Raw genomic sequence first — 25,768 nt, 5'->3', positions numbered from 1 at the left:
CATTAACTACTTTCCTCGTGAGATCAAGCTGATTACGATATTAAACTATCTGCACCGCCTTATACTTCAGGCTCATTAAACATTAAAATTCTTTAATGATAATTTTTTTAATGCACTGCGTTAAAATTTTTTTAAAATTGATGACTTTAATCAATTAATGTTAACACAGTTAATAAATACTGTAATGAATGTATTGTAAATAACATTAAAATAACATTAACAAACGGAAACTTACTGTTAAGTGACCAAAACAGTAAAAAATAATACTAAATAAATTAGTAATTAATCATGTAACATAATTTCAATATATAAATCTAAATTTTTGCACTGAGAAGTAGATGTATTTTCTTTTTTTTTTTTTACTCAACTCTGTATTTCCAGCAACTTAACATTTTTAATGCACTGTGTTACAAGAACTACAAATGCATGACTTCACTTTCATTAATGTCAGCTGAATTAACACATACTCTGTCATCTTTGGAACAAAATGTCCCACTGCAAATTAGTAGTGATTAGTAGTAGATTAGTAGTGATGACTTCATTAATTTTTTCAGTGATAAAATGGAAGGCTTCAGACAGAAAATGTCTGTTAATTCGTAATTTGTTCTGACAATTCGTAACTTTTTGATTTAGTGGCTAAATAGTATGATCTAATTCGTACAATTTAGTATGATGTGCCCATCACCCAATGACCAATGGTTGGGTTTAGGGGCAGGGTTGGGATGGGTGCCACGCCTTCTTTCTAAAATCGTACATTTTCGCACGACTCAACTCGCATGAATTTGCCACTAAACTGACAAAATGTAAACTACATTTCCTCGTGAGATCAAGCTGATTACGATGTTAAACTATCTGCACCGCCTTATACTTCAGGCTCATTAAACAGTACAATAAATCTAAATAATTTACAGTGCCTCAAAATTATTCAATAGAAAGAGCAAGATAAACTTACAAATATGTCTAAACCAGCCTCATGTATGTTAGACCCTTCCAGCCACAACCCAGTACTGGGAAATTGATTACAATATTTAGACATTATTTTAAGTCATGTAAGTCTAGTCTTAAATGAAATGAGTGCTCTATAAAGGGTTCAATTGAATTACACTCGTAAGCTGCGTCCCAAATGGCACGCTACGCTATGCACTCATGCACTATGTACTTGTGCACTTACACACTCAACAGTATAGTAGATGTATGTAGTGTTGTCCCAAATGGCACACTTATGTTTTTTTATCAAGCGGAAATTCAAACAGTTTCTCTGATGATGGTTTGATGGTTGCCAAATCAGTGAAATAAAAGACCAAACTATCAAATAATACCTGTCATGAGTATATCCACATTCACCATCGGGAGGCGCTATAATCACTTTCATTGGAGAATTTTGCTTTCTCAATCCAAAATAAATAAAGTTATCCAACATGTGCGCCCGATAGCTCCGCCCCTTCTGCTACGTAAGTTAAACCTGCCGTCGTTGAGTGCGTGAAGTGTCCAACATTACACACTTCATTTTACCGGCTGAATGAGGGCATCATCCAGGTAATTAAAGTGCACTTATTTTTTTTAGAGTTTTCAGTGTGAACACACTACTTACACTGTTTATAGTACAAAATGGCGTAGAATAGTGCATAAGAATGCGATTTGGGACGCAGCTTTTGTTGTGATGATTTTAATAACTCATCTTCGACACACAAGCGCTTGCTCCACAATCAGACAAACTCTCCTGAAGAAGCAGTTTACCTGTCAGTTCATTGAAGAAAACATCAACAATCAGGCACATTTCTTACATTTGTTACGTTGCCGTCTTTTCACATCCGTGTCTAATTTGTTATAGAGTTAATTGATTGATTGATGAATCAATTAATTGTGTATTTGTGCGTGTGTTTCAGAGTCGACAGCTGGAATCGGAGTCGGGAACCACTGAAGAACACAGTCTGAACAAAGAGGCCAGGAAATGGGCCACACGTGTGGCTCGCGAACATAAGAACATCATCCATTACAAACGGGTGAGAGGAGCACACATTATCACACACACACACACCTATTGTTGTACAGCAGGAACTCCCACAGGCGTATTGATTTTTATCATTACTGTACAAACTGTATATTCTCTCTCCTACCCCTAAATTCAACACTCACAGCAAATAATCCAACAAAATACCTCATTCTGTGTGATTTATGAGCTGTTTTACTTATGAGGACCAAAGGTCAAAATGTACCGGTATTGCTATACATGTGGGGACGTTTGGAGGTTCAGGAGTGTTGCGGTGTGCAGTGATGCTGAGGTTAAATTAAAACTGATTCTGCGCTTCTTCTCCTCTCTTTCAGGCTCTGGAGGAATGTGAGACTCTCGGGACTCCACCGACAGAGCAGAGCCGAAACGAGCTGGAGTTCAGGATAGAAGAAGCCAAGGAGAACATCCGGAAAGCAGAGGTGATGTTCTGCACAATCTCACACATGCCCGCGGCTTTGTTTCCATCCACCTATTTTTATGCGCATTTGAAATATAGCATAATGTAAACCTCAATATACGCATAACTTGATAGCACTTTATTTTAAATGGGACCTTATGTATGTGAAGTTTCAGCTCAAAATAGCTCATGAATAATGTGTTATATCTCTCTGAAGCTGACACTTTTAGCTTTGACTCTGTGTCATTTTGGTGACTGTCGCTTTAAATTCAAATAAGATTGTGCTCTTTTCAAAAGAGGGCGGAGCTACAAATGCCTGTGCATCAGCATAGTGGCAGATTTAAAAGACTAACTTCCTATGCTAATGAGGGAGTGTTGGTCACTAGTGGGCGGGGCTTTCTCCCTCTGATGACACGTGCAAAGGGAGAATGTCAATCAAAGTGTTTCTGCAGACTGTTTATTGTCAAGTCTGATTATAAAAAATAAAATGAATACATGTTTACCATTAGAAGCTGCTTCTATTCACACACTCTTACCACACAACTGTGTTGAAACCCCTTACGAAAGTGATTTTTGCATAATAGTTACCCTTTAGGTGACAATTTATGCTATATAAATATATTAATTGTTTATTAGTAGCTATAAAGTATGATCTTATTGTACATCCTTAATCCTAACCAATACCTAAACCTGACTACTGCATTACTAACTATTAATTAGCAGTTTGTTGCAGTTAATGGTTTGCTAATAGCATGAATTGTTACTTAAACTGTTACCAGATCTTTTTTTTATCTTTTAAGAAAAATAGATCCGTGAAAATTGTTGGAATAATGTCCTGAATGTCTTTGAATATGTTTTCTACATTTTAAAAACTCTGTTTGAAAATGACAGCTGCAAATAATATAATTAGGGACCGAGCACCGAACGGTGCAAGGCCCTATTGGAATTGCTCCGTTTATTAGGGACCGAGCACCGAAACGGTGCGTAGGCCCTATTGGAATTGCTCCGTTTATTATTATTATTATTATTATTATTATTATTATTATTCTCCTCCGGAATGAATCGCGGTTTTGAGGGGCTAAACATGCCCGAAAACTCACGCAACTTTGCACACGCCTCAGAAGTGGCGAAAATTTACGTTTATTATGGGCTTCGGAAAGGGGTGTGGCAAAATGACTCGACAGCGCCACCTAGAAAAATTAAACGGACGAGCCCCCGATCCACGAATCACGCACATGCACGAAAATTGGCACACATCTCAAACATGCCAAAACATACGAAAAAGTCTCTTGGAGCCATATCTCAAACCCAACAGGAAGTCGGATATTTTTAACTTCCTGCGGCGAAAAAGTGGCGTTTTTGCCATTTCCAGGCGTTGTATTTTAACGAACTCCTCCTAGGGATTTTATCCGATCGACACCAAAATTGGGTTTTGTCATCTAAAGGCCTTGGCGATGTTAAATTGCGAAGCTTTAGAGTTTTCATCGATGGGCGTGTCCGTGGCGGCCTCACAAACTTTGACGATTCGCCACAAAAGAGGAAGTCGTTATAACTCAGGCATGCATTATCAGATCTGCCTCAAAATTCACACGCTTGATAAGCGTCCTGACCTGAACACGTTCACATGCCGATATCCAGATACAGTTATAGCGCCACCTGCTGGCCACAGGAAATGACATGATTTACGGAGTTATAAACTCCTCCCACAAATTTTATCGTATCAACACCAAAATTGAGTGGTGTTATCTGAAAGCTCTAGCGATGATATATTGTGAAGATCTAGAGTTTTCGCAGAGGGGTGTGTCCATGGCGGTATGACAAACCTCAACGCTTCGCCATGGAACAGGAAGTCCTCATAACTCAACCACACAATGTCCGATCTGCCTGAAACTTCACATGGTTGATAAACGTCATCTCTTGAACACATCCACATAACAATATTGAAGTAGGCGTGGCAAAATGACTCGACAGCGCCACCTAGAAAAATTAAACAAACGAGCCCCCGACCTACGAATCACGCACATGCACGAAAATTGGCACACACCTCAAACATGGCAAAACATACGAAAAAGTCTCTTGGAGCCATATCTCAAACCCAACAGGAAGTCGGATATTTTTAACTTCCTGTGGCGAAAAAGTGGCCCTTTTGCCATTTTCAGATGTTGTATTTTAACGAACTCCTCCTAGGGATTTTATCTGATAAACACCAAAATTTGGTTTTGTCATCTTAAAGCCTTGGTGATGTTAAATTGCGAAGCTTTAGAGTTTTCATCGATGGGTGTGTCCATGGCGGCCTCGCAAACTTTGATGATTCGCCACAAAACAGGAAGTCTTTATAACTCTGGCATGCAATATTCGATCTGCCTCAAAATTCACACATTTAATAACAGTCCTGACCTGATTAGGTTTACGTGCCGATATCCAGTTACAGTTATAGCGCCACCTGCTGGCCACAGGAAATGACATGTTTGACACTGTAACAAACTCCTTCCACAAACTTTCCCGTATCAGCACCAAAATAGAGTGGTGTCATCTGAAAGCTCTAGCGATGATATATTGTAAAGATCTAGAGTTTTTGCAGAGGGGCGTGTCTGTGGTGGCATGACAAACCTCAACGCTTCGCCATGGAACAGGAAATGCCTATAACTCAACCACACAATGTCTGATCTGCCTGAAACTTCACATGGTTGATGAAAGTCCTCTCCTGAGCACTTCTACATAATAATATTGAGTCAGAGTCATAGCGCCACCTGCTGGCAGAATAAATTTTGGCTTGTAACTCGGCCACACAATGTCAGATCTGCCTAAAATGTCACATGGTTGATGAAAGTCCTCTCCTAAACACATCTACATAATAATATTGAGTCTTTCATAGCGCCACCTGCTGGCAGAAGGTAGTTTGGCTTATAACTCAGCCACACAATGTCCCATGTGCCTGAAACTTCACATGGTTGATAAGATTCCTCTCCGGAAGACATCTACATGCCAATCTTAAGTCACAGTTATAGCGCCACCTGCTGACAGAAGGAAGTTTGGCATAAATCTGTGATTTTCTTAGATCTTTTTTTATATATTGGCTTAAATTATTATTGTTCGCTGTTCTCTGTCATCGTAAGCTCACCGGGCGGCGGTGAGCCCGGGTGCGAGGTCCCTATCATCGCTGCTTGCAGCTTTAATTATTATTATTATTCTTCTCTCCAATGAATCGCGATTTTGAGGGGCTAAACATGCCCGAAAACTCACGCAACTTTGCACACACCTCAGAAGTGGCGAAAATTTACGTTTATTATGGTCTTCGGAAGTGGGCGTGGCAAAATGACTCGACAGCGCCACCTAGAAAAATTAAACGGACAAGCCCCCGATCCACGAATCACGCACATGCACGAAAATTGGCCCACACCTCAAACATGCCAAAACATACAAAAAAGTCTCTTGGAGCCATATCTCAAACCCAACAGGAAGTTGGATATTTTTGACTTCCTGCGACGAAAAAGTGGCATTTTTGCCATTTCCAGGCGTTGTATTTTAACGAACTCCTCCTAGGGATTTTATCCGATCGACACCAAAATTGGCTTTTGTCATCTAAAGGCCTTGGCGATGTTAAATTGCGAAGCTTTAGAGTTTTCGTCGATGGGCGTGTCCGTGGCGGCCTCGCAAACTTTGACGATTCGCCACAAAACAGGAAGTCGTTATAACTCAGGCATGCATTATCAGATCTGCCTCAAAATTCACACGCTTGATAAGAGTCCTGACCTGAACACGTTTACATGCCAATATCCAGATACAGTTATAGCGCCACCTGCTGGCCACAGGAAATGACATGTTTTACATCATAACAAACTCCTCCCACAAATTTTTTCGTATCAGCACCAAATTTGGGTTGTTTTATCTGAAAGCCCTAGCGATGATATATTGTGAAGATCTAGAGTTTTCGCAGAGGGGCGTGTCCGTGGCGGCATGACAAACCTCAAAGCTTCGCCATGGAACAGGAAGTCCTTATAACTCAAGCACACAATGTCAGCTCTGCCTGAAACTTCACATGGTTGATAAACGTCATCTCTTGAACACATCCTCATAACAATAATGAAGTGGGCATGGCAAAATGACTCGACAGCGCCACCTATAAAAATTAAACGGACGAGCCCCTGATCTACGAATCATGCACATGCACGAAAATTGGCACACACCTTAAACATGCCAAAACATACGAAAAAGTCTCTTGGAGCCATAACTCAAACCCAACAGGAAGTCGGATATTTTTAACTTCCTGCGGCAAATAAGTGGCATTTTTGCCATTTCCAGGCTTTGTATCTTAACAAACTCCTCCAAGGGATTTTATGCTATCGACACCAAAATTGGGTTTTGTTATCTAAAGGCCTTGTCGATGTTAAATTGCGAAGCTTTAGAGGTTTTGTCGATGGGCGTGTCCGTGGCGGCCTCGCAAACTTTAACGATCCGCCACAAAACCGGAAGTCATTATAACTCAGGCATGCATTATCCGATCTGCCTCAAAATTCACATGTTTAATATAAGTCCAGACCAGAACAAGTTTACATGCCGATATCCAGATACAGTTACAGCGCCACCTGCTGGCCACAGAAAATGTCATGATTTACAAAGTAATAAACTCATTCCACAAATGTTTTCATATCAGCACCAAATTTGGTTGGTTGTGTATCTGAAAGCTCAAGCGATGATATAATATGAAGATCTAGAGTTTTCGCAGAGGGGCGTGTATGTGGTGGCATGACAAACCTCAATGCTTCGCCATGAAACAGGAAGTCCTTATAACTTAACCACACAATGTCCAATCAGCCTGAAACTTCACATGGTTGATTAAATTTATCTCCTGAACAAATCTACATTGCAATATTGAGTCACAGTCCTAGCGCCACCTACTGACAGAAGGAAGTTTGGCATAAATCTGTGATTTTCTCAAGTTTTTTATATATATCAGCTTAAGATATTATTGTTCACTGATTTCTGTCATCCTGAGGCCACCGGGCGGCGGTGAGCCCGGGTGCGAGGTCCCTATCATCGCTGCTTGCAGCTTTAATTGAATTTTGATTTTGCAACCGCCATTGTACATACACTCACCGGCCACTTTATTAGGTACACTTACGATTACCAGGTTGGACCCACTTTTGCCTTTAGAACTGTCTTAATTCTTTGTGGCATGGATTCAACAAGAAACTGGAAATACTCCTCAGAGATTTTGCTCCATATTGACTTGATAGCATCACGCAGATGCTGCTGATTTGTCAGCTGCACATCCATGTGAATCTCCCATTCCACCACATCCTAAAGGTGCTCTATTGGATTGAGATCTGGTGACTGTGGAGGCCATTTGAGTACAGTGAACTCATTGTCATGTTCAAAAACCAGTCTGAGGTGATTCACGCTTTATCCGGCTGCAAGTAGCCATCAGAAGATGAGTACACTGTGGGATGGACATGGTCAGCAACAATCAGGTAGGCTGTGGTGTTGACATGATGCTCAATTGGTACTAATGGGCCCAAATTGTGCCAAGAAAATATCGCCCACACCATTACACCACCACCACCAGCATGAACATTGATACGAGGCAGGATGGATCCATGCTTTCATGTTGTTGATGGCAAATTCTGACCCAACCATCCGCATGTGGCAGCAGAACAGAGCTGTACCTAATAAAGTGGCCGGTGAGTGTATGTCTTGGAAAATGCTTATTAAAATACAGAAATACATTGACAATTTACATGTTGCATTGGCATTTTGCATATTACATTTCAAAATTAATTGTGCATCTCATATGCTTCCATAGTTTTCCACAGTGTGTGTGAATGAATGTGTGTTTGTGTGATGGATGTGATGTGTGTCCTGTAAGGTGAGATGTGTGTTATGTTTTCTCTCAATGGCTCCCTCTGCTGGCGCTGTCTCGGATATTACAGGAACAATAATTCAATTCTGAATGACACTTGTGTTGTTCAATTACTGTCATGTGCCTTCAGGTCCAAATTCCTCAAAGAAGAGTATTCTGAGGATATTTACAGTTTTTTTACATGCAAAAAAAGATTTGGAGATGTCACATTCAAAAGAGACAATAAATATGGCCCTGTGAAATTATTTTTCTTTCCAACTCGGTTATTTCTTCGGCAGATTCTGTTTTTGGCTTGTCTGTGTTACTTGAGTGAGCTTTAATGGTAATGTAATTTGTTTGTGATTAAAAAATATCTTGTGTTTAAACTCATGAAACTTTTACAATTTAGCAAGAATTTGTTACGTCTGTTTTAAAGTCATTGCTATTTATTACGTTCTTACTATTTATTAAAAGATGTAAAAATTTGTCATTTATTAGGTTTTACACACACACACACATACACACACACACATACAAATAAATATACACATAAATATATCTTATGTTTTATGTTCAAATGTTTAAAAACAGGAATGTGCATACAGTAAATATAATGAAATTGAAATATATTTATATTTAAATTGTAATAAACATATTATTACATTACAACATATATTATTCAGTATATATGTTAAAGTCAGAATTATTAGCCCCCCTGTTTATTTTTTTCCACAATTTCTCACATTTCTAAACATAATATTTTTAACAACTCATCCCTAATAACTGTTTTCCTTTATCTTTGCCATGATGACAGTAAATAATATTTGACTAGATATTTTTCAAGACACTTCTATACAGCTTAAAGTGACACTTAAATGCTTAACTAGGTTAATTAGGTTAACTAGGCAGGTTAGGGTAATTAGGCAAGTTATTGTATAACGATGGTTTGTTCTGTAGACTATTGAAAAAATAAAAATCTTAAAGGGGCTAATAATTTTGACCTTAAAATGGTTTTTAAAAAATTAAAAGCCGCTTTTATTCTAGCCAAAATAAAACAAATAAGACTTTCTCCAGAGGAAACAATATTATCAGACAAACTGTAAAGATGTCCTTGCTCTGTTAAACATCATTTTGGAAATATTTAAAAAAGAAATAAAATTCAAAGGGGGGCTAATAATTCTGACATCAACTGTATAACAAATAAAAAATAAAGCAACTGTTTCACTATACATAAAATTTAGCAGTAAAAAATGGTTTAATAATTTTTAAAATTTTGTTTTAAATCAGCAATGATAGTCATATAACTAATAATACAAGCTCTTTTATTATTAATTAATTTATATTCGATATTATGTATTTATATTATTAACTTGTATTCGATTTTAAATATATTTAGTTAAATATAAAAGAAGAGATAAGTAAAAGAAGTAAAAGAAGAAATAAGTTTAAGTAGTAGACGAATGATGTGTGTGGTTATGGGGTGGGAAAATAATAAGCTTGTGCTTCATCCCGCTCCATTTTCGACCATGTTGAAATGCACAGTTGAAGTCAGAATTATTAGCCCCCCTGTTTATTTTTTTCCCAATTTCTGTCTCATTTCCAAACATAACAGATTTAATAACTCATCTCTAATAATTTATCAGTAAATAATATTTGACTAGATGTTTTTCAAAACACTTAACTAGGTTAATTAGGCAGGTTAGGCTAATTAGGCAAGTTACTGAATAACGATGGTTTGTTCTGTTGACAATCAAAAAAACTATAGCTTAAAGGGGGTTATTATTTTAACCTCAAAATAGTTTAAAAAATAAATATAAACTGCTTTTATTCCAGCTGAAATAAAACAAATAAGACTTTCTCCAGAAGAAAAAATATTATCAGACATACTGTGAAAATTTCATTGTTCTGTTAAACATCATTTGGGAAATATAAAACAATAGGGCTAATAATTCTGACTTTAACTGTTTTTTTTTTTTTTTTGTTAAATAATTTTTATGGATGATAATTCTGTTTGAAAATAACTAAATGAAATTATGATTATGAAATAAAAAGCTCTTAATTTTCATATTTTTGTCATAAAACAAGAATTAATATGGTAATATTATTTAATAGTTATTTTGTTTCTCGGGTCATTTCCTTTACAATTCCTGTTGTTAATTTCTTTATTTAACAGAGCTTGCCCTGTCTTAAATTTAACAAATTCCCACAAATTTAAATATTCATACATGCAAATGCCAAATCAGAAAGTGAGTTTGGAAAAAGATAATGAGAGGATTTATAATTTGGCATGAAACCAAATCATGACAGTATCAAACTCCTCCTCCTCTTTCTTCTCAAACTCCCAAAGCCAATTGATCTGCATTCTCCATTAGTTCGCATTAATTATTTAATAAGCCCATTAAGAACTAATAGATGACAAGCAACAAACAGAATAACAGATGAAGCGGAAACTTGAGTTTGTAAATGTTTAGCTCGGCACCAGAGCAGTCGGGGTTTACTCATCTGCTAATATCTCTAGTTTACTTGCGCTTTAATTATTTTCTTGGAAAATGTTAGTCCCCTCAGAATTGCAGGGAAATATGAAAGGCTTCTGAATGCTGTTTGTCATCTGTAAATGGATGAGTCTGAAGACTTAATTTGCATTAGGGTTGACACAATACCATCAATTCAGACCACGATACTATACCAGCTGAAGAATCACGATACCTAGTATCTGTAAAACCGTGCAACCCTCATTTGCATATTTGCATATTCATGAAAGATGAACTGTCTTTAAGCTTTGGGAAATTTGCATTTTATTCTTCATCTTTTCTTCTGCTTTAGTCAATGAGAAGGATTTATAATAGTTTCAATGAGCAGTAGCAGCACTGGACTGAACTGAATGTGTGTGTGTGCGCTTGTGTTTTTCAGACGGTGAAGCTGAAAGCGGAGGCTCGTCTGGATCTCCTCCGTCAGGTCGGGGTCTCTGTGGATACGTGGCTGAAGAGTGCCATGAATCAGGTGATGGAGGAGCTGGAGAACGAGCGCTGGGCGTCTCTGCCCACCATCACTGCCCACGAGCTCTCGCTGTCGGTGAGCAACACACATAGACACATACATACAGACAAAAACGCACACATTCCATCACATATATATGAGCAATATCACACGAGTAACAGTGCGATATGGCTGTATATCGGCACTGGTGGGAGGCGTGCGATGCCTTAGTGCCCCCACCAGTGCGATATACAGCCATATCTCACTGCTACGAGTGTGATATTGCGTTTATACAACAGTTTGACGGTATAATTGTGTAAATAAAACCAAAATTAAACACGGAAAGTTTCAAAAACCCTTTTGTATGTGGAACTACTTTCTTCCACATGGGATTTAAATCATAAGCTGGCAGTTAAAACAGTTGAGCGTGCATCTTTTAAACTTTAGATCTGTAGTGTGCTTTTTGCTGGCTGTATGTGGGCGGAGTAATACACAAAGGGTAAAGAGGCTGTAGGAGTTCTGATATTGCAGAATATCGCACGGCTATCAGCCAATCAGATTTTAGAACCAGATAGAACTGTTGTATAAACAAATATACATGCATACGCACACACACATACATACTTGCCTACATACACATACACACACATATATTCCATTAAACATGCATACATACGCACACACACATTCATATGTGCACAAACACACAATGAATATTATTGTCAGCCACTTTAAACATTATAAATAGTTTGAACAATAACACTGTGCAGTGCTTACAGGTAAAAAAAAACTAAATAAAATGACGTTTTAATTAAAATGTGCTTTTAAAAGTTTAAATAAAATGGTAGACTACTGTTCTTAAAAAGTTTTTTAAAACAAACTAAAACTCCTGGACTTAAAGGGTCATGACACCCCCCACTTTCGGTTCAGGTCTACCTCAGAATTTTTCAAAAGACACATCATAATGGGCGTGGAGCTCCGCGAGCAAACAACAGGAGTGGGCGTGGCCATCAGGGGAGAAGGAGGGGATTGAACAGCTGTTGTCAGTCAGCTCACAAAGTGAGACACAAACCGTGAGGAGACGCGTGACTTTATAGTTTACAAAGTCAAAATGCAAAGAAATAAACAGTGATTTAATGCCCTGCTGCATTTGTCATTTGTAATTTCATACACAAAACCACAATTTATATCATTATAAAGATAATCATGTTCATACAAACACTATAAATGAGGACGTCTCCCTCAATCCCTGGGTCTGAATGCAGACTCAGTGCAGCAGGTCTCCTGCCCTGTCTATTTTAACCATTAGCCCTGCTGGTAATCTGGAGGATTTAGGCGAACACAGCAGCACGGAGATCTGTCTAAATGTGAACGAACTCCTGATAAAAGACAACGTCCGCCATTCTCCAATTCTTGTACTGCTCTCCCGACCAAAATGCTTGCTGCACACACACAGCTTTGCTGTATCGGCCCCGACAGCATCGCGTTGAAAAACCTACAACAAACCCCGTGAATCATGGAAACAAACACATACGAGCCTTCATGAACGGCTAAATACTGTGGGCTGTGGGTCCGTGGACGCTGTCTAACCCAGTCATCAACATAGGATCTCACAGCTTGGCACTGGCAGGTCTGCCTTGCCTTCGGAAAGCACTTGCAGTCATGAATAATTAAGAAGCCGGCTCTTCTCATAGGATAAGAAAACTCCGCTATGAATAATAATGAGAAACCGACGCTTCATCTCTCCACTTGCAGTTTTGCGCTACGTCATCGATTTTGACTCGCCCCAAAAATCATTGGTCCCACTTTATATTAAGTGTCCTTAACTACTATGTACTTACATCAAAAAATTAATACAATGTACTTACTGTGTTTATAATGTGTTTGAGAACACTTGTGGTGCTTTTGAGTTGGGATAGAGTTTGGGTTATGGACAGGTTTGGTGGCATGGGTAGGTTTAAGGGTGGGTTAAGGTGTGGGGATGGTCAACAGTGTATTTACAAATGTAATTACAAAAGTTAATTACAGATGTAATTACATACATGTATTTAATCAAGCATAAGTACACAGTAAATACATGTATTTACACAATAAGTACATTGTAACAAACTATTAATTCCTGTGTAAGTACATATTAGTTAAGGCCACTTAATATAAAGTGGGACCAAATCATTTTAAACAAAATTAGCAGACAAAAGCTCAAAATTATCCAGTTTTTCCCACAATACAACTAACAGGTGCTAACATTGTCTTAACTGATGCTCAACACACACAAATCTGTTAACATCTCAATAAAAAGTACTCCAGGGTTTCGTGTACCTTTAAATGTAAAGTAACATATAGCAGCCTATTCATAAAAACCTGGAACTGTTGCTTGGACTAAATATAGTCATCATATTCATATATAAATCATTAGTGATACATTTTTTATATTTATTTTGCATGTATATATGACATATTCCTCCGGGTAATTAATTAAGTGGGCACTAGTAGGATGCCCACTTACCACTAGTGGTACACGTACCAAAGTTTGAGAACCACTGATCTTTAAAAATATATTACCTACATAAATGATATCCCATATGAATATCAGTTTTCACTCAATATCCCCCAGCAGTGTCATAATAAGCTGATATTTACAGTAAACGTCAGATTATAGACAGATTATATGCGGTACATTGTGTAAAGATCAGGAAACATGCATATCAGAGGTGATAAAACAGACTACACAGTGTTAAGATAACAGTGTGTGTGTGTGTGTGTGTGTGTGTGTGCGTAACTTATCAAAGAGCTGTTTTATGTCAACAGTGGGCGTGGTCTGTTACTCTGTAGCTCCGCCCACCAAATTACATATTACAATGACCTCGCCTGCTCTTTTGATACAAACTGCAGTTCTTTTGACCTTCACTGACTGACTCGGAATCAGTTTTCATATCCATTATCATAACCGGTTGAAGCCGGTTATATGAGCTTCACCTGTGGAGGTATGAGTGTCCAGTTTCAGCGCTCATAATCTTATATCCTTCAGTTGCAGCGTTTTTGTCTTTTGAGAAAAATGGTCTCATGATCTTTATTTGACCAATGAGACTGTCTTATCAAGCAGGTGGGTGTGGCTAGCGGTGGGAGGGGCTAGTTATTGTTAAATCCTGTGGTTTGTAATCCTCAGGTTAACATTTTCGAGGTTATTGAACTGAATCAACAAGCGGTCTGTGCTGTTTGCTGGTGTAGTGACGCTCATTGTGGTGTTTTTCTGTAGACCACGGTGGATTTGGACAGAGAGGAAGGAGAAGAATTAGAGGAGAACATGGAGACGTATGACGACAGCAGCTCAAGTCCTTCAGGAACACTGAGAAACTACCCCCTCACCTGCAAAGTCATCTACTCCTACAAGGTAAAAACACCAACTCATGTTCATTTAACTGAGGATTAGAGACCATGTGTAGTGAAGTGTAGAAATTAAAATCACACTTTGCTTGTTTATAAAACTTAATGTTTATCATTTATCTATATAATTTTATGCATAGTGTATTATTTAACAAAGTAAAAACTATATTACAAAAAATGTTAACGTATTTTTATATGTATTTAATTTTATTTCATTTATATTTAATCAATTTAACTGTTAAACTATATGTAGAACTTTAGTTTAATTAAATTTTTATTTATTTATATACATGTTATGTTTATGCATGTATATGTACAATTATTAGTGCCCCTGTTTATTTTTTCCCCAACTTCTGTTTAACGCAGAGAAGATTTGTCAAACACACTATTCTAATTATAATAGTTTTAATAACTCATCTCTAATAACTGATTTGTTTTATCTTTGCCATGATGACAGTAAATAATAATTGACTAGATATTTTTCAAGACACTTCTATACAGCTTAAAGTGACATTTAAAGGCTTAACTAGGTTAATTAAGTTAACTAGGCAGGTTAGGGTAATTAGACAAGTTATTGTATAGCGATGGTTTGTTCTGTAGAACAAGTGCACATATTCCTCATGATCTTATTCTTACAAAAATACTACTTAACTATTATTAAGCAGCAAATGAGCAGTTTATTGAGCTAAAAGTCTTAGTTAATGGTTTATTAATAGCAATAATTGTACCATAAAATAAAATAAAGTAATTTTGTCCCTCACCATGCTGCAGAAGTGTTTTAAAACTGAAGTAATCCTCTTTCAAGCAATTGGGGATGTGATTAAAATGATCGCTGTATTTTGCTGTCATGCAGGATCGTTCTCTTGTTTGTGGAAAATGCTGGTTTCTGTAAAATATGCACGTCATGATTATGTCAAGCACGCTGTGATCCTGGATTAACATCTATGTTGATCTTGGAACATCTTTTTTGTTGGAAAATGTGATCCATACCTATTCCCTACCCCTAAACCCAACCATAACTCTGGTTATAGATATATATATATATATATATATATATATATATATATATATATATATATATATATATATATATATATATATATATATATATATATATATATATCTCAGATATATAATATCTGGTAATTTTATTCCCGAAATCAGAAGGGACCAACAATCATGTAGAAGTGTATGAACCTAACCATAAGCCTAACATAAACTGTAAACGGATCCCTTAATTCTGATTGGCTGATTGGAATTTAGTTCCAATATCAACATAGATGTTAATCCAGAAACCTGTCCTACTTGGTGAAATCAGGTTGGTGGTAAAATATGACCTTGCACGACTGAACTTGCATTACACAATATCCTCATATCTGTGTGTTTCTCTCAGGCTTCACAGCCCGATGAACTCACCATTGATGAGCATGAGATGCTAGAGGTGATTGAGGATGGAGACATGGAGGACTGGGTGAAGGTAAACCAATCAAACACCTGTTGAAATTTTGAGTACAGACTGAGGCTACGAGGCTAACATAATTTAGTTGTGGAGCATTGTGGGTCCCACTTTTTATTAAGTGTCGCTTATACTAGTGAACTTACATGGTAACAAGGTGTGTATAAGTAGTGTGTAAGTAGTACACTGGTGTAGGCTTGGGCGGTATCCAAATTTTGATACCGTCAAACCTCCTCCCTATTTTACCCCGGTATTACCGTGCATAATTTTAAAAAAATTATGACGTAAGGCTCAGACAGCGTCATCAAACTGTTGGCTTGTGCCTAAACCATTCAGAAACTGAATACCGTATATGTGACCTCAGGCTCGCGGTCACCTGTTTGTCTTGTTTGTAGAGATCTGTGCAGGATGCTCTCTCGCTCTCTCATTCTCACTCACACACACACACACAGAGAGAGAGAGAGATACGCACAGCACTATGCTCTCTCTCTCTCTCTCTCATTCTCACACACACAAACAGCATCCACGCGGCCGCTCCCTTTCAAATTACACCAGAGTTACCGGCCGCTCCCACCCCACGCTTTATTCGGAAACTCATTCCCACACTGCACTAAATCTGGTCGGGTCCCGCGGAATGCAGACCTCTAGTTCGTATTTACTACGTCTCCCTTCTCGTTCGGTCCTAACCGGAAATACTGCCAAACTGCAGGTCACTTGGTGCGCGACTCGCCACCTCTCCCTCTCTCTCTGTCTCTCTTCCACACTGTCCCGTGATGACAATCACGCATAACCATTTGTAGGCATTAAATAAATAATTTTAATATTTAATACTTGTCTCCTATTTAAGTGCATTGTTTTTATGACAGTATAACGATATTAAAACTGACACAGTTGCTATTTTTAGATCCCGCGGTATACCATATTACCATATTACCACCCAAGCCTACACTGGTATCACAAGGTGAAACCTTATAATGCAGAATTAGTTCTGCCATACAATATTCACAAGTACATAGTATGCAAACAGGTGTGGGAGTGGGAAAACACCAGCAAGTACATATTGTTGTTACGCAATGCACTTACATAATTCTTGTTACAGATGTGTACTTTCTTAGTGTTGTTACCAATGTCCTGTTACACCTTTGAACTTACACATACTGTTCAGTGGGTTGTTACATGTGTGTACTTACTCTAGTATTACACTAGTAAATACTATGTACCAGTGTGTACATACACTGTAGTTACCAGTGGTGGAAAGAGTACTGAAAAATTACTGTATACTCGAGTAAAAGTACCATTACTTACCCAAAAATGTTGTGCAAGTAGAGTAATAGTATCTGTTTTGAGTATTACTCAAAGTATGAGTAAAGAGTAGCCCTTTCAAAAGTACTCGAGTAGTGAGTAATACACTGTAAAAAGCAGATGCGTTTACATGTGATTTGTGCATGTGTGTGTAAACGTAACATTCTGTAGTGCATCTAGTTATTGCCCAGCAGGCACACAACATCATAAGATGTTAATATTAGGTTCGATTTAGGTTGTGATGTCAAGTGACCAAAATTTTATGTCTATCCAGCGTCTAAAGACAAGGTTATGTTAATGTCCAATAATTGTTAGAAAAAAGGTAGTTAGAAAGTGACCAAAATACAAAGTCGAGCCAGTATCTTAAACCAACATCATATTGACGTCAACTACTGACATTTATTCGTCAGGTATGGCAACCAAAATCCAACATGATAGACGTCATAGTGGTAACGTCCCCACAACGTCAAGCTTTAATATCATTAGACGTTGATATTTGGTTGATTTTAGGTTGGATGTTGAATATTGACGTACAGTAGGCCTGACATTGGGTTCTGACATCAACCCGATTTTTGTTTCCACTATGTTGGGGTACAACTTCAATCTGATGTCATGTTGATGTCTTGTGCCTGCTGGGTGTTTAAGGCCATTTCGGTCATCTTACAGTAAACATCCGTCATCATCTCATCAGTGACATGCATCTAAACAGTCACTGGGTCATTACGTGATTTTAAACATCTTCTTAGACACTTTAAATGCTTTCAAACAGTTTGCTGCTATTATAAAATCGCCCATGTCTTGAGGTTGTTGATTATGACGCGATTCACCTTATATGTGTGATTTGATTGGACAGGAAAAACAGGACTGATTTTTCTAATCCTCATAGACAAGAGAAAAAAAGTCTGCAAGTTGAAGGAAAGTAATGGAGTAAAAGTACACAAAGAAAAGTAAAAGTAAACATTTTTTAAAACTACTTAGTAAATTACAATTTCTGAGAAAAACTTCTAAGTTACAGTAATTTGAGTATTTGTATTTAGTTACTTTACATCACTGTAGTGTTAGATTTTGCTGTATTTGCGTTAACCGTGCTTGCCTGGCTCGCCAATTTATTAGATTACTCTAATACATAAAATAAGTAAGCTGACCAAAGTTCTTACGGAGAGAAGACTTTATTGAAGACAATGAATAGTGCAGTTCCTCAGCAGTGATGTTAACCCGTCAGTCTTCAAGTAACTTAACCCGAAGTACTGTCTGTGAGACAGTACTTTATACTAGAATCATACAAACCATTCTGTGTTTACAATGCTCAGATCAGATGTTTCAGCTGTTGTTTTGCTAGTTCCCATTGAGATTGTAAAAGGGTCATTTAGTCAGAGTTTAATCAATGTAAATGCAACAGAACTAAACTGCACATAAACTTTCAATACTGTAGTTACATACTACTTATACACACCTAGTTACCATGTAAGTTCACAGGTATAAGCGACACTTAATATAAAGTGGGACCCAACGTTTTAGAACGAAAACAATCCACATCCACACTGTAGTTTCACCTAGTATTTCGGAACAGCTGTCTGTCCACAGTATACCTCTAAAAATGCACATCGCGTGCAGACGTCTGAGCTCATGGCAGTTAGTGGGTGTTTTGAGCACTACTCCTTAGGTGAGAGCAGCGCACATCAGACAGTTCATCAAAGATCTACCGCTGGATCTCATATAGTTGTTAAACTTTATATTTTCTCAATATTATTCTCAATATCCAATTTTAGATGTCTCTGTTTTCCCCAAGCGGCAACATCCCGCTCTCCCTCGTAAAGCTAATACAGAAGTAACTGTAGTTCATCGAAATTCCACTTGGCCTGGCTCCATAATGGAGCACATTTCCATTGACCCTAATGTTAAAATGTCCGCGTTTTTATAACTCATCCATTTAGTTTATATTAGGTTATATTTAGGGTGCTTTCACACCTACACTTTTGTTTCGGAACGTGTCTCGTTTGCCTAGTTAGCGCGGTTCGATTGGCATATGTGAACAGGGTAATCGCGATCTGTTCCGCGCCAAAGTAATCGCTCCGAGATCGCTTGAGTGAGGTGGTCTCGGCTCGATTAGAACGAACCCTGGAGCGGTTCGATTACAGTGAGAAAGCGATCCGATCCGAGCGCGGTTATATCACAGTGTTTTATGGATATGTAATAGGCTTACGGCTATATGAAGAGAGAATTATGAGTAGGGCGGGAAGTTTCGCGGGTCTACGGATGCTCGATTGATGATCTCCTGGTAATCTCACGTCTCCCTCCCGGTCCTCAAATAGGCATCGTCGCGCACCCTTCTCACCCCTCCCCACCGCGTCTCTCCTCAGACACGTAGCGCGCGCACCCTGTCAATCACCACCAAACCACCACCTCTCCTGACAGCTGAGCAGGACGCTGCAAAATAAACCCTGACACTCTGACCAATGTGAGGAGAGTTTACTCGCACGTGACTTGTTTTAGCTCTTTTGGTCCGATTAGAAACTTTTGCAGTGTGAAAGCGAACCGCTCCAAGAGCAAAGAGCAACAATGTAACAATTGTAATCTCTGTTTCGGAACAACTGAATCGATTCACAGATGTGAAAGCACCCTTAGTCTGCATATTTAAGGGCGTGGCCACTTGAGTGACAGGTCTCTTCACCTCAGCTGATTCCGGCTGATTAGCTGCTGAACTCGGCATATTCATCGTATTTTTCTTTTGTTTTATTTGGCTTTACACAGTCAGTTGCCTTTTGGGATTATTTCGTACCATTATCAAATGATGTGGCACGCTGTGTGCACTTAATTGTGCTAGAACACAAACGAGTCACAGGTAATGAAGGATTAAGCGTTTCTTCCAAAGAAAAGCCTGTCTAAGCAAAATGCTTGCAAGCGTCTGTAGCTCTGCCTCTTTGCCCTTGTTTGGTATCCCACGGTTGGCGCGATGACGCAACAAAATGGCAACAATTAGCCACGCCTACTTGTAGCTTCATGTGCGCTATTCATCTTTTACAGTCTATGGTTTTCCCCCATCCACACTTGACAAGGAGCAGCAGCGTTTTAAAACCAAAACAGCCTCTTCAGCGTTTCCAAAACAGTCAGTTTTTGTGGCTCAGAAACTCTGGGGTAGTGTGCTGACGGAAGGCGTAACCTTAGGTCTCCTCATTAAAGTCTGCCTCTAAATGTTGCATTTGTTGGGTGCAGGCGCGGAATAAGACCGGGCAGGTGGGCTACGTTCCAGAAAAGTACCTGCAGTTCCCCACCTCTAACAGTGTACTGAGCATGCTCCAATCCCTCGCCGCGCTGGACGCCAGATCACACTCCTCCAGCAACTCCACTGAGCCTGAGCTGGCATCAGGCAGCTTCAATGGAGACAGCAGCAGTAAGACACACACACATACACACACATATACACACACAACACAAACATACAAAACACACATGCAAACACACACACACAACTCTAAGAAACATACAAACACAAACAAAACACACATGAAAACACATACAAATAGACACACACACATATACTGTATACACACACACACAACATAAATAGCCGCAAACACAATTGCACACACACACATACACAAATACATATCAAAAACACAAACATACACATACAAAACACACATGAAAACACACACACACACAACTCTAAGAAACATACAAACACACACAAAACACACATGAAAACACATACAAATAGACACACACACATACACACACAACAAAACATAAATAGCCGCAAACACAATTACACACTCACACAGTTGCACGGGGGCACAAACATACACATAAACACAAACAAACACACATACTGTACAAACACACATACTGTACAAACACATACACACACACACACCAAGAGACAACCACATAAACACACACACACACACATACACACATACATACACACATACAAAAACACACATGCAAACACACACATACAAACAGGAACACACGCACACACACAAAACAGACATACATACAAACAGGCACAAACATGAACACACACACACAAGCAAACACACACAACACATACAAACACACACAAAACACACACATATCCAAACACAACACAAAACAAATACACAAGCAAATGCAGACACATACAAACACACACACACACACATACAAACAGATAAAAACACGAACACACACACATACAAATGAACACGTACACAAGCAAACACACACACAAAACACACACATACAAACTCAAAACACAGACATGCATACAAAGAAGCACAAACACGAACACACACATACAAACACAAACAAAACACGTTCAGGCACAAACATGAACCCACACAAGCAAACAAACACACACACATACACATACAAACAGACACAAACACAAGCAAACACACATACAAACAAAAAACACACGTATACAAACACACAAAACACACACACATATAAACAGACACAAACACACACACAAGAAAACACAAAACACACATACAAGCAAACACAAACACACACATACAAACACACAAAACATACACACAGAAGCAGACAAAACACGAACACACACAAAACACTCACATACAAGCACATAGAAACACACACTTATACAAACACACAAAACACATACATGCAAACAAACACACACAAATACACATAATATATAAACACACACACAGAGACTGTCACATATACAAACAAACACACACACTCAATACACAGACATAAACGTACAAACACACACACACACAAACACTCATATACAAACACACACAAAACACACACCAACACATACAAACATACACAAAACATAGACACATTGTACATCCAAATAAACAAGCAAACACACACACACATACATACAAACACACACAAAAACACACAAATACAAATACACACAAGCACATACAAATTGTACATACAGAGACAAACATGAACACACAAAACACACACATGAAACACGCAAACACACACTATACAAACACACACACAGAGACTGTCACATATACAAACACACACACACACACTCAAAACACACACTCAACACATACACATACAAAAACACACACACACAAAACACACCAACACAAACAAACATACACAAAACATAGACATATTGTACATACAAACAAGCAAACACACACAAAAAACACACATATACAAATACACACAAACACATACAAATTGTACATACAGAGACAAACATGAACCCACACAAAACACACACATAAAACACGCAAACAAACACGAAACACACATGCACACCTTAATGAGGTTTAATCTTATATAAACTTATTTAAAGTGAAGCGTTAGTGTTGTAGTGTGCTTTATTGTAAGAATGTGATCCCTAACTAGTCCACTTGTGTCTTCAAATCACCTCCGGCAAATGTAGACGAGCTCCTGCTGTATTCACACCTATTGTTAAGCACTGTCCTCTCCTCTGTGTGTCTCCCAGTGAGTTTTGTGAAGGCCATGTACGACTATGAGGGTCAGACGGACGAGGAGCTGTCGTTCCCTGAAGGCGCCATCATTCGCATCGTCAACAAGGACAACCAGGAGGACGACGGCTTCTGGGAGGGCGAGTTTAACGGCCGAGTGGGCGTCTTTCCCTCCGTCCTGGTGGAGGATCTGACGGCCTCCGAAAATGGAGACGCTCACTGGGGAACAGACGCACAGGTGAGAGACGGGAACTAAATCTACACATTCAGACTCTCTGCTCCTCCTTTATCCACTATTCCCTACATCGGCGTTTCTCAATTCTGCTCTCGTGCTGCATATTTTGCGTGTCTGTCTCATTTAACACAGCTGATTTAGATTTTTAATAATAATATATTTTATTTGAGGTGCCTTTAAAACCACTCATGATCACCTTACATAAGAAGAAGCAGCAGTTTCAAAATGACACTAATATAATGATACTATGGGCCTACTCACACTGTTATCCGTACCGTGCCCAGGCCCGTTTCCCGGATCGTTTGAGAAGTGTGAGTGCGCTGAATCGGGCTCAGGCACGGTTCACTTGGCCGGCCCTGGCCCGGTTATAAGAGGTGGGCCTGAGCGCGGTTCACTTGGGCTTTGGCGCGGTATGCTTGTAGTGTGAGTGCAAAATGCGCCAAAGCCCGAAACTGAAAGCGAAACGTGACTTTTAAGGGGCTGTTTCATATGGATTTATTAATCATTCTTACTGTTCAGTGAACACAAACTGCCGTAGTTTATTAAAGAATAGAACTCCTCACTGCACGACAGCTGCACGCCTTCAGCAGACCTCCTCATTCCTGCAGCACGAGAGCTTTATGATAGTTTATGAGCGCAGAAAGTGGCGGATCTGTTCGGCGAAATATCTGACTGCGTGTCACCGCATCCCTAAGGACTGTTTGGCGAAATATCTGACTGCGTCACCGCATCCCTAAGGACTGTTTGGCGAAATATTTGACGGCATATTAAACGACTAAAAACGATATAACTAGAGAAATCTCCACTGTGCTGCTGAGTGAGAGAGCGCTTCTCACTGAACAGTGCAGCAGCGATGACGTAAGCACGCCGAAGCCCGTTTGTGGTGTGAGCGCGGGCCGTCGGGGGAGATGGGAGGGGGGACAAGCGTGCTTTGGCCCGGTTCGAGGCAACTGTACCTAGTGTGAATACGGCCTAAATCAACACATTCAGACTCTCTGCTCCTCCTTTATCCTCATTCACTATTCCCTACATCGGCGTTTCTCAATTCTGCTCTAGTGTTGCATATTTTGCGTGTCTGTCTCATTTAACACAGCTGATTTAGATTTTTAATAATAATACATTTTATTTGAGGTGCCTTTTAAACCACTCATGATCACCTTACATAAGAAGAAGCAGCAGTTTTAAAATGACGCTAATATAATAACACTACTTACACTATGCTATCCGAACCGTGCCCAGGCCCGTTTCCCAGATCGTTTGAGAAGTGCGAGTGCGCTGAATCGGGCTCCGGCACGGTTCACTTGGCCAGCCCTGGCCCGGTTATAAGAGGTAGGCCTGAGCGCGGTTCACTTGGACTTTGGCGCGGTATGCTTGTAGTGTGAGTGCAAAATGCGCCAAAGCCCAAAACTGAAAGCGAGACGTGACTTTTAAGGGGCTGTTTCATATGGATTTATTAATCATTCTTACTGTTCAGTGAACGCAAACTGCCGTAGTTTATTAAAGAATAGAACTCCTCACTGCACGACAGCTGCACGCCTTCAGCAGACCTCCTCATTCCTGCAGCACGAGAGCTTTATGATAGTTTATGAGCGCAGAAAGTGGCGGATCTGTTCGGCGAAATATCTGACTGCGTCACCGCATCCCAAAGGACTGTTTGGTGAAATATTTGACTGCATATTAAACGACTGAAACGATATAACTAGAGAAATCTCCACTGTGCTGCTGAGTGAGAGAGCGCTTCTCACTGAACAGCCCAGCAGCGATGACGTAAGCGCGCCGAGGCCCGATTGTGGTATGAGCGCGGGCCGTCGGGGGGAACTAGAGGGGGGACAAGCGTGCTTTTTTCCGGTTCGAGGCAACTGTACCTAGTACGGCCTATAATTAGACTCTCTAGGATTCTGCCATCTGTGGATTTAACAGAAGCTCAAGCAAAAGTTGCAAACTTCCAGCATATTTTGGACAATTTGGGACCTACCTGCCAACATTCGGATCATAAAATCCGGGAGTGTGCGCAAAGTGAAGAGCGAGGGCAGGGCCGGATTAACCAATGGGGAAAGAAAGAGGAGAGGAGGCTTCTTTATTGAGGCATGTTCCATACACACCTTCTTTAAACAGACCCATGATCAGGAGAACGAGGGTATGAAGAAGACGTTATGGTAACGTTAGATGAGTAAGCTAGCATTAACCAGACGGAGGAGGCTAACGGCAGCGCAGCTCAAACAGGATTCATCATGTCAGAGAGACAGACAGATAAAGGAGAGAGAGAGGGAGAAAGAGAGAGAAAGGCCCTGAAGAAGAGAGAGACCGAAGAGGTATAATGTGTGTGATTTCGGATACATTTAGGTTTATAATCAAGTTGATCTATGCTGTTTGCCTGCTCTTCATCACGAGGAGAGTAGAGAATATACAAGGAGAAGAAGAGAGAGACAATAAATCATTAATAAGTGTATGTATTATGAAAGACTCAGATTCATAGAACTGGATTGGAGAAGCATTGTGTGTTATATGCCATGGCAATAATATGCTTCATACGTTTGTAAAAGTTATATATAGTTAAAAAAAAAACCTTAAAAAAATTTAATAAAATAAAAAATAAATATATATTAGTAATATAGTACTGTTTTACTTGAACAAGTGTACTAAAAAACATGAATTTTCACTAGTTTTATTAGTATTTTTTCAATGCTTTGAAAAGTAAGTTAAATCTTTGTAAACTATAAATATATATGTATATATCATTTACTTAAATAT

At 39.1% G+C, this 25,768-nt stretch overlaps 1 protein-coding gene across 17 annotated transcripts in view; it reads left to right on the top strand.

Annotated features, from left to right (window-relative positions):
* The window catches only part of fchsd2 (FCH and double SH3 domains 2), a 185,442-nt gene that overhangs the window by 145,184 nt on the left and 14,490 nt on the right, over positions 1-25,768 (top strand). For 12 of the 17 annotated variants that reach the window (XR_015514578.1, XR_015514575.1, XR_015514579.1 and 9 more), the window contains 7 exons: positions 1,887-2,003; positions 2,326-2,430; positions 11,158-11,319; positions 14,480-14,614; positions 16,001-16,084; positions 20,579-20,756; positions 22,800-23,020. Coding sequence is in view for 4 of the 17 variants with exons in the window: in XM_087292845.1 (XP_087148971.1) it covers positions 1,887-2,003; positions 2,326-2,430; positions 11,158-11,319; positions 14,480-14,614; positions 16,001-16,084; positions 20,579-20,756; positions 22,800-23,020 (1,002 nt within the window). In the remaining 13 variants the exon portion in view is untranslated. Of the gene's footprint in view, positions 1-1,886; positions 2,004-2,325; positions 3,221-8,083; positions 8,512-11,157; positions 11,385-11,478; positions 12,024-14,479; positions 14,615-16,000; positions 18,877-18,979; positions 20,936-21,119; positions 22,487-22,799; positions 23,536-24,491; positions 25,573-25,768 lie in introns of those variants that run through there. The other 5 variants (XR_015514582.1, XR_015514583.1, XM_087292846.1 and 2 more) reach the window with 5 other exon arrangements.

Source organism: Danio rerio, chromosome 18, assembly GCF_052040795.2.
Source record: "Danio rerio strain M-AB ecotype USA chromosome 18, GRCz13ab, whole genome shotgun sequence".
Classification (NCBI taxonomy): domain Eukaryota; kingdom Metazoa; phylum Chordata; class Actinopteri; order Cypriniformes; family Danionidae; genus Danio; species Danio rerio.
This window is presented reverse-complemented; position numbering and strand designations above follow the sequence as displayed.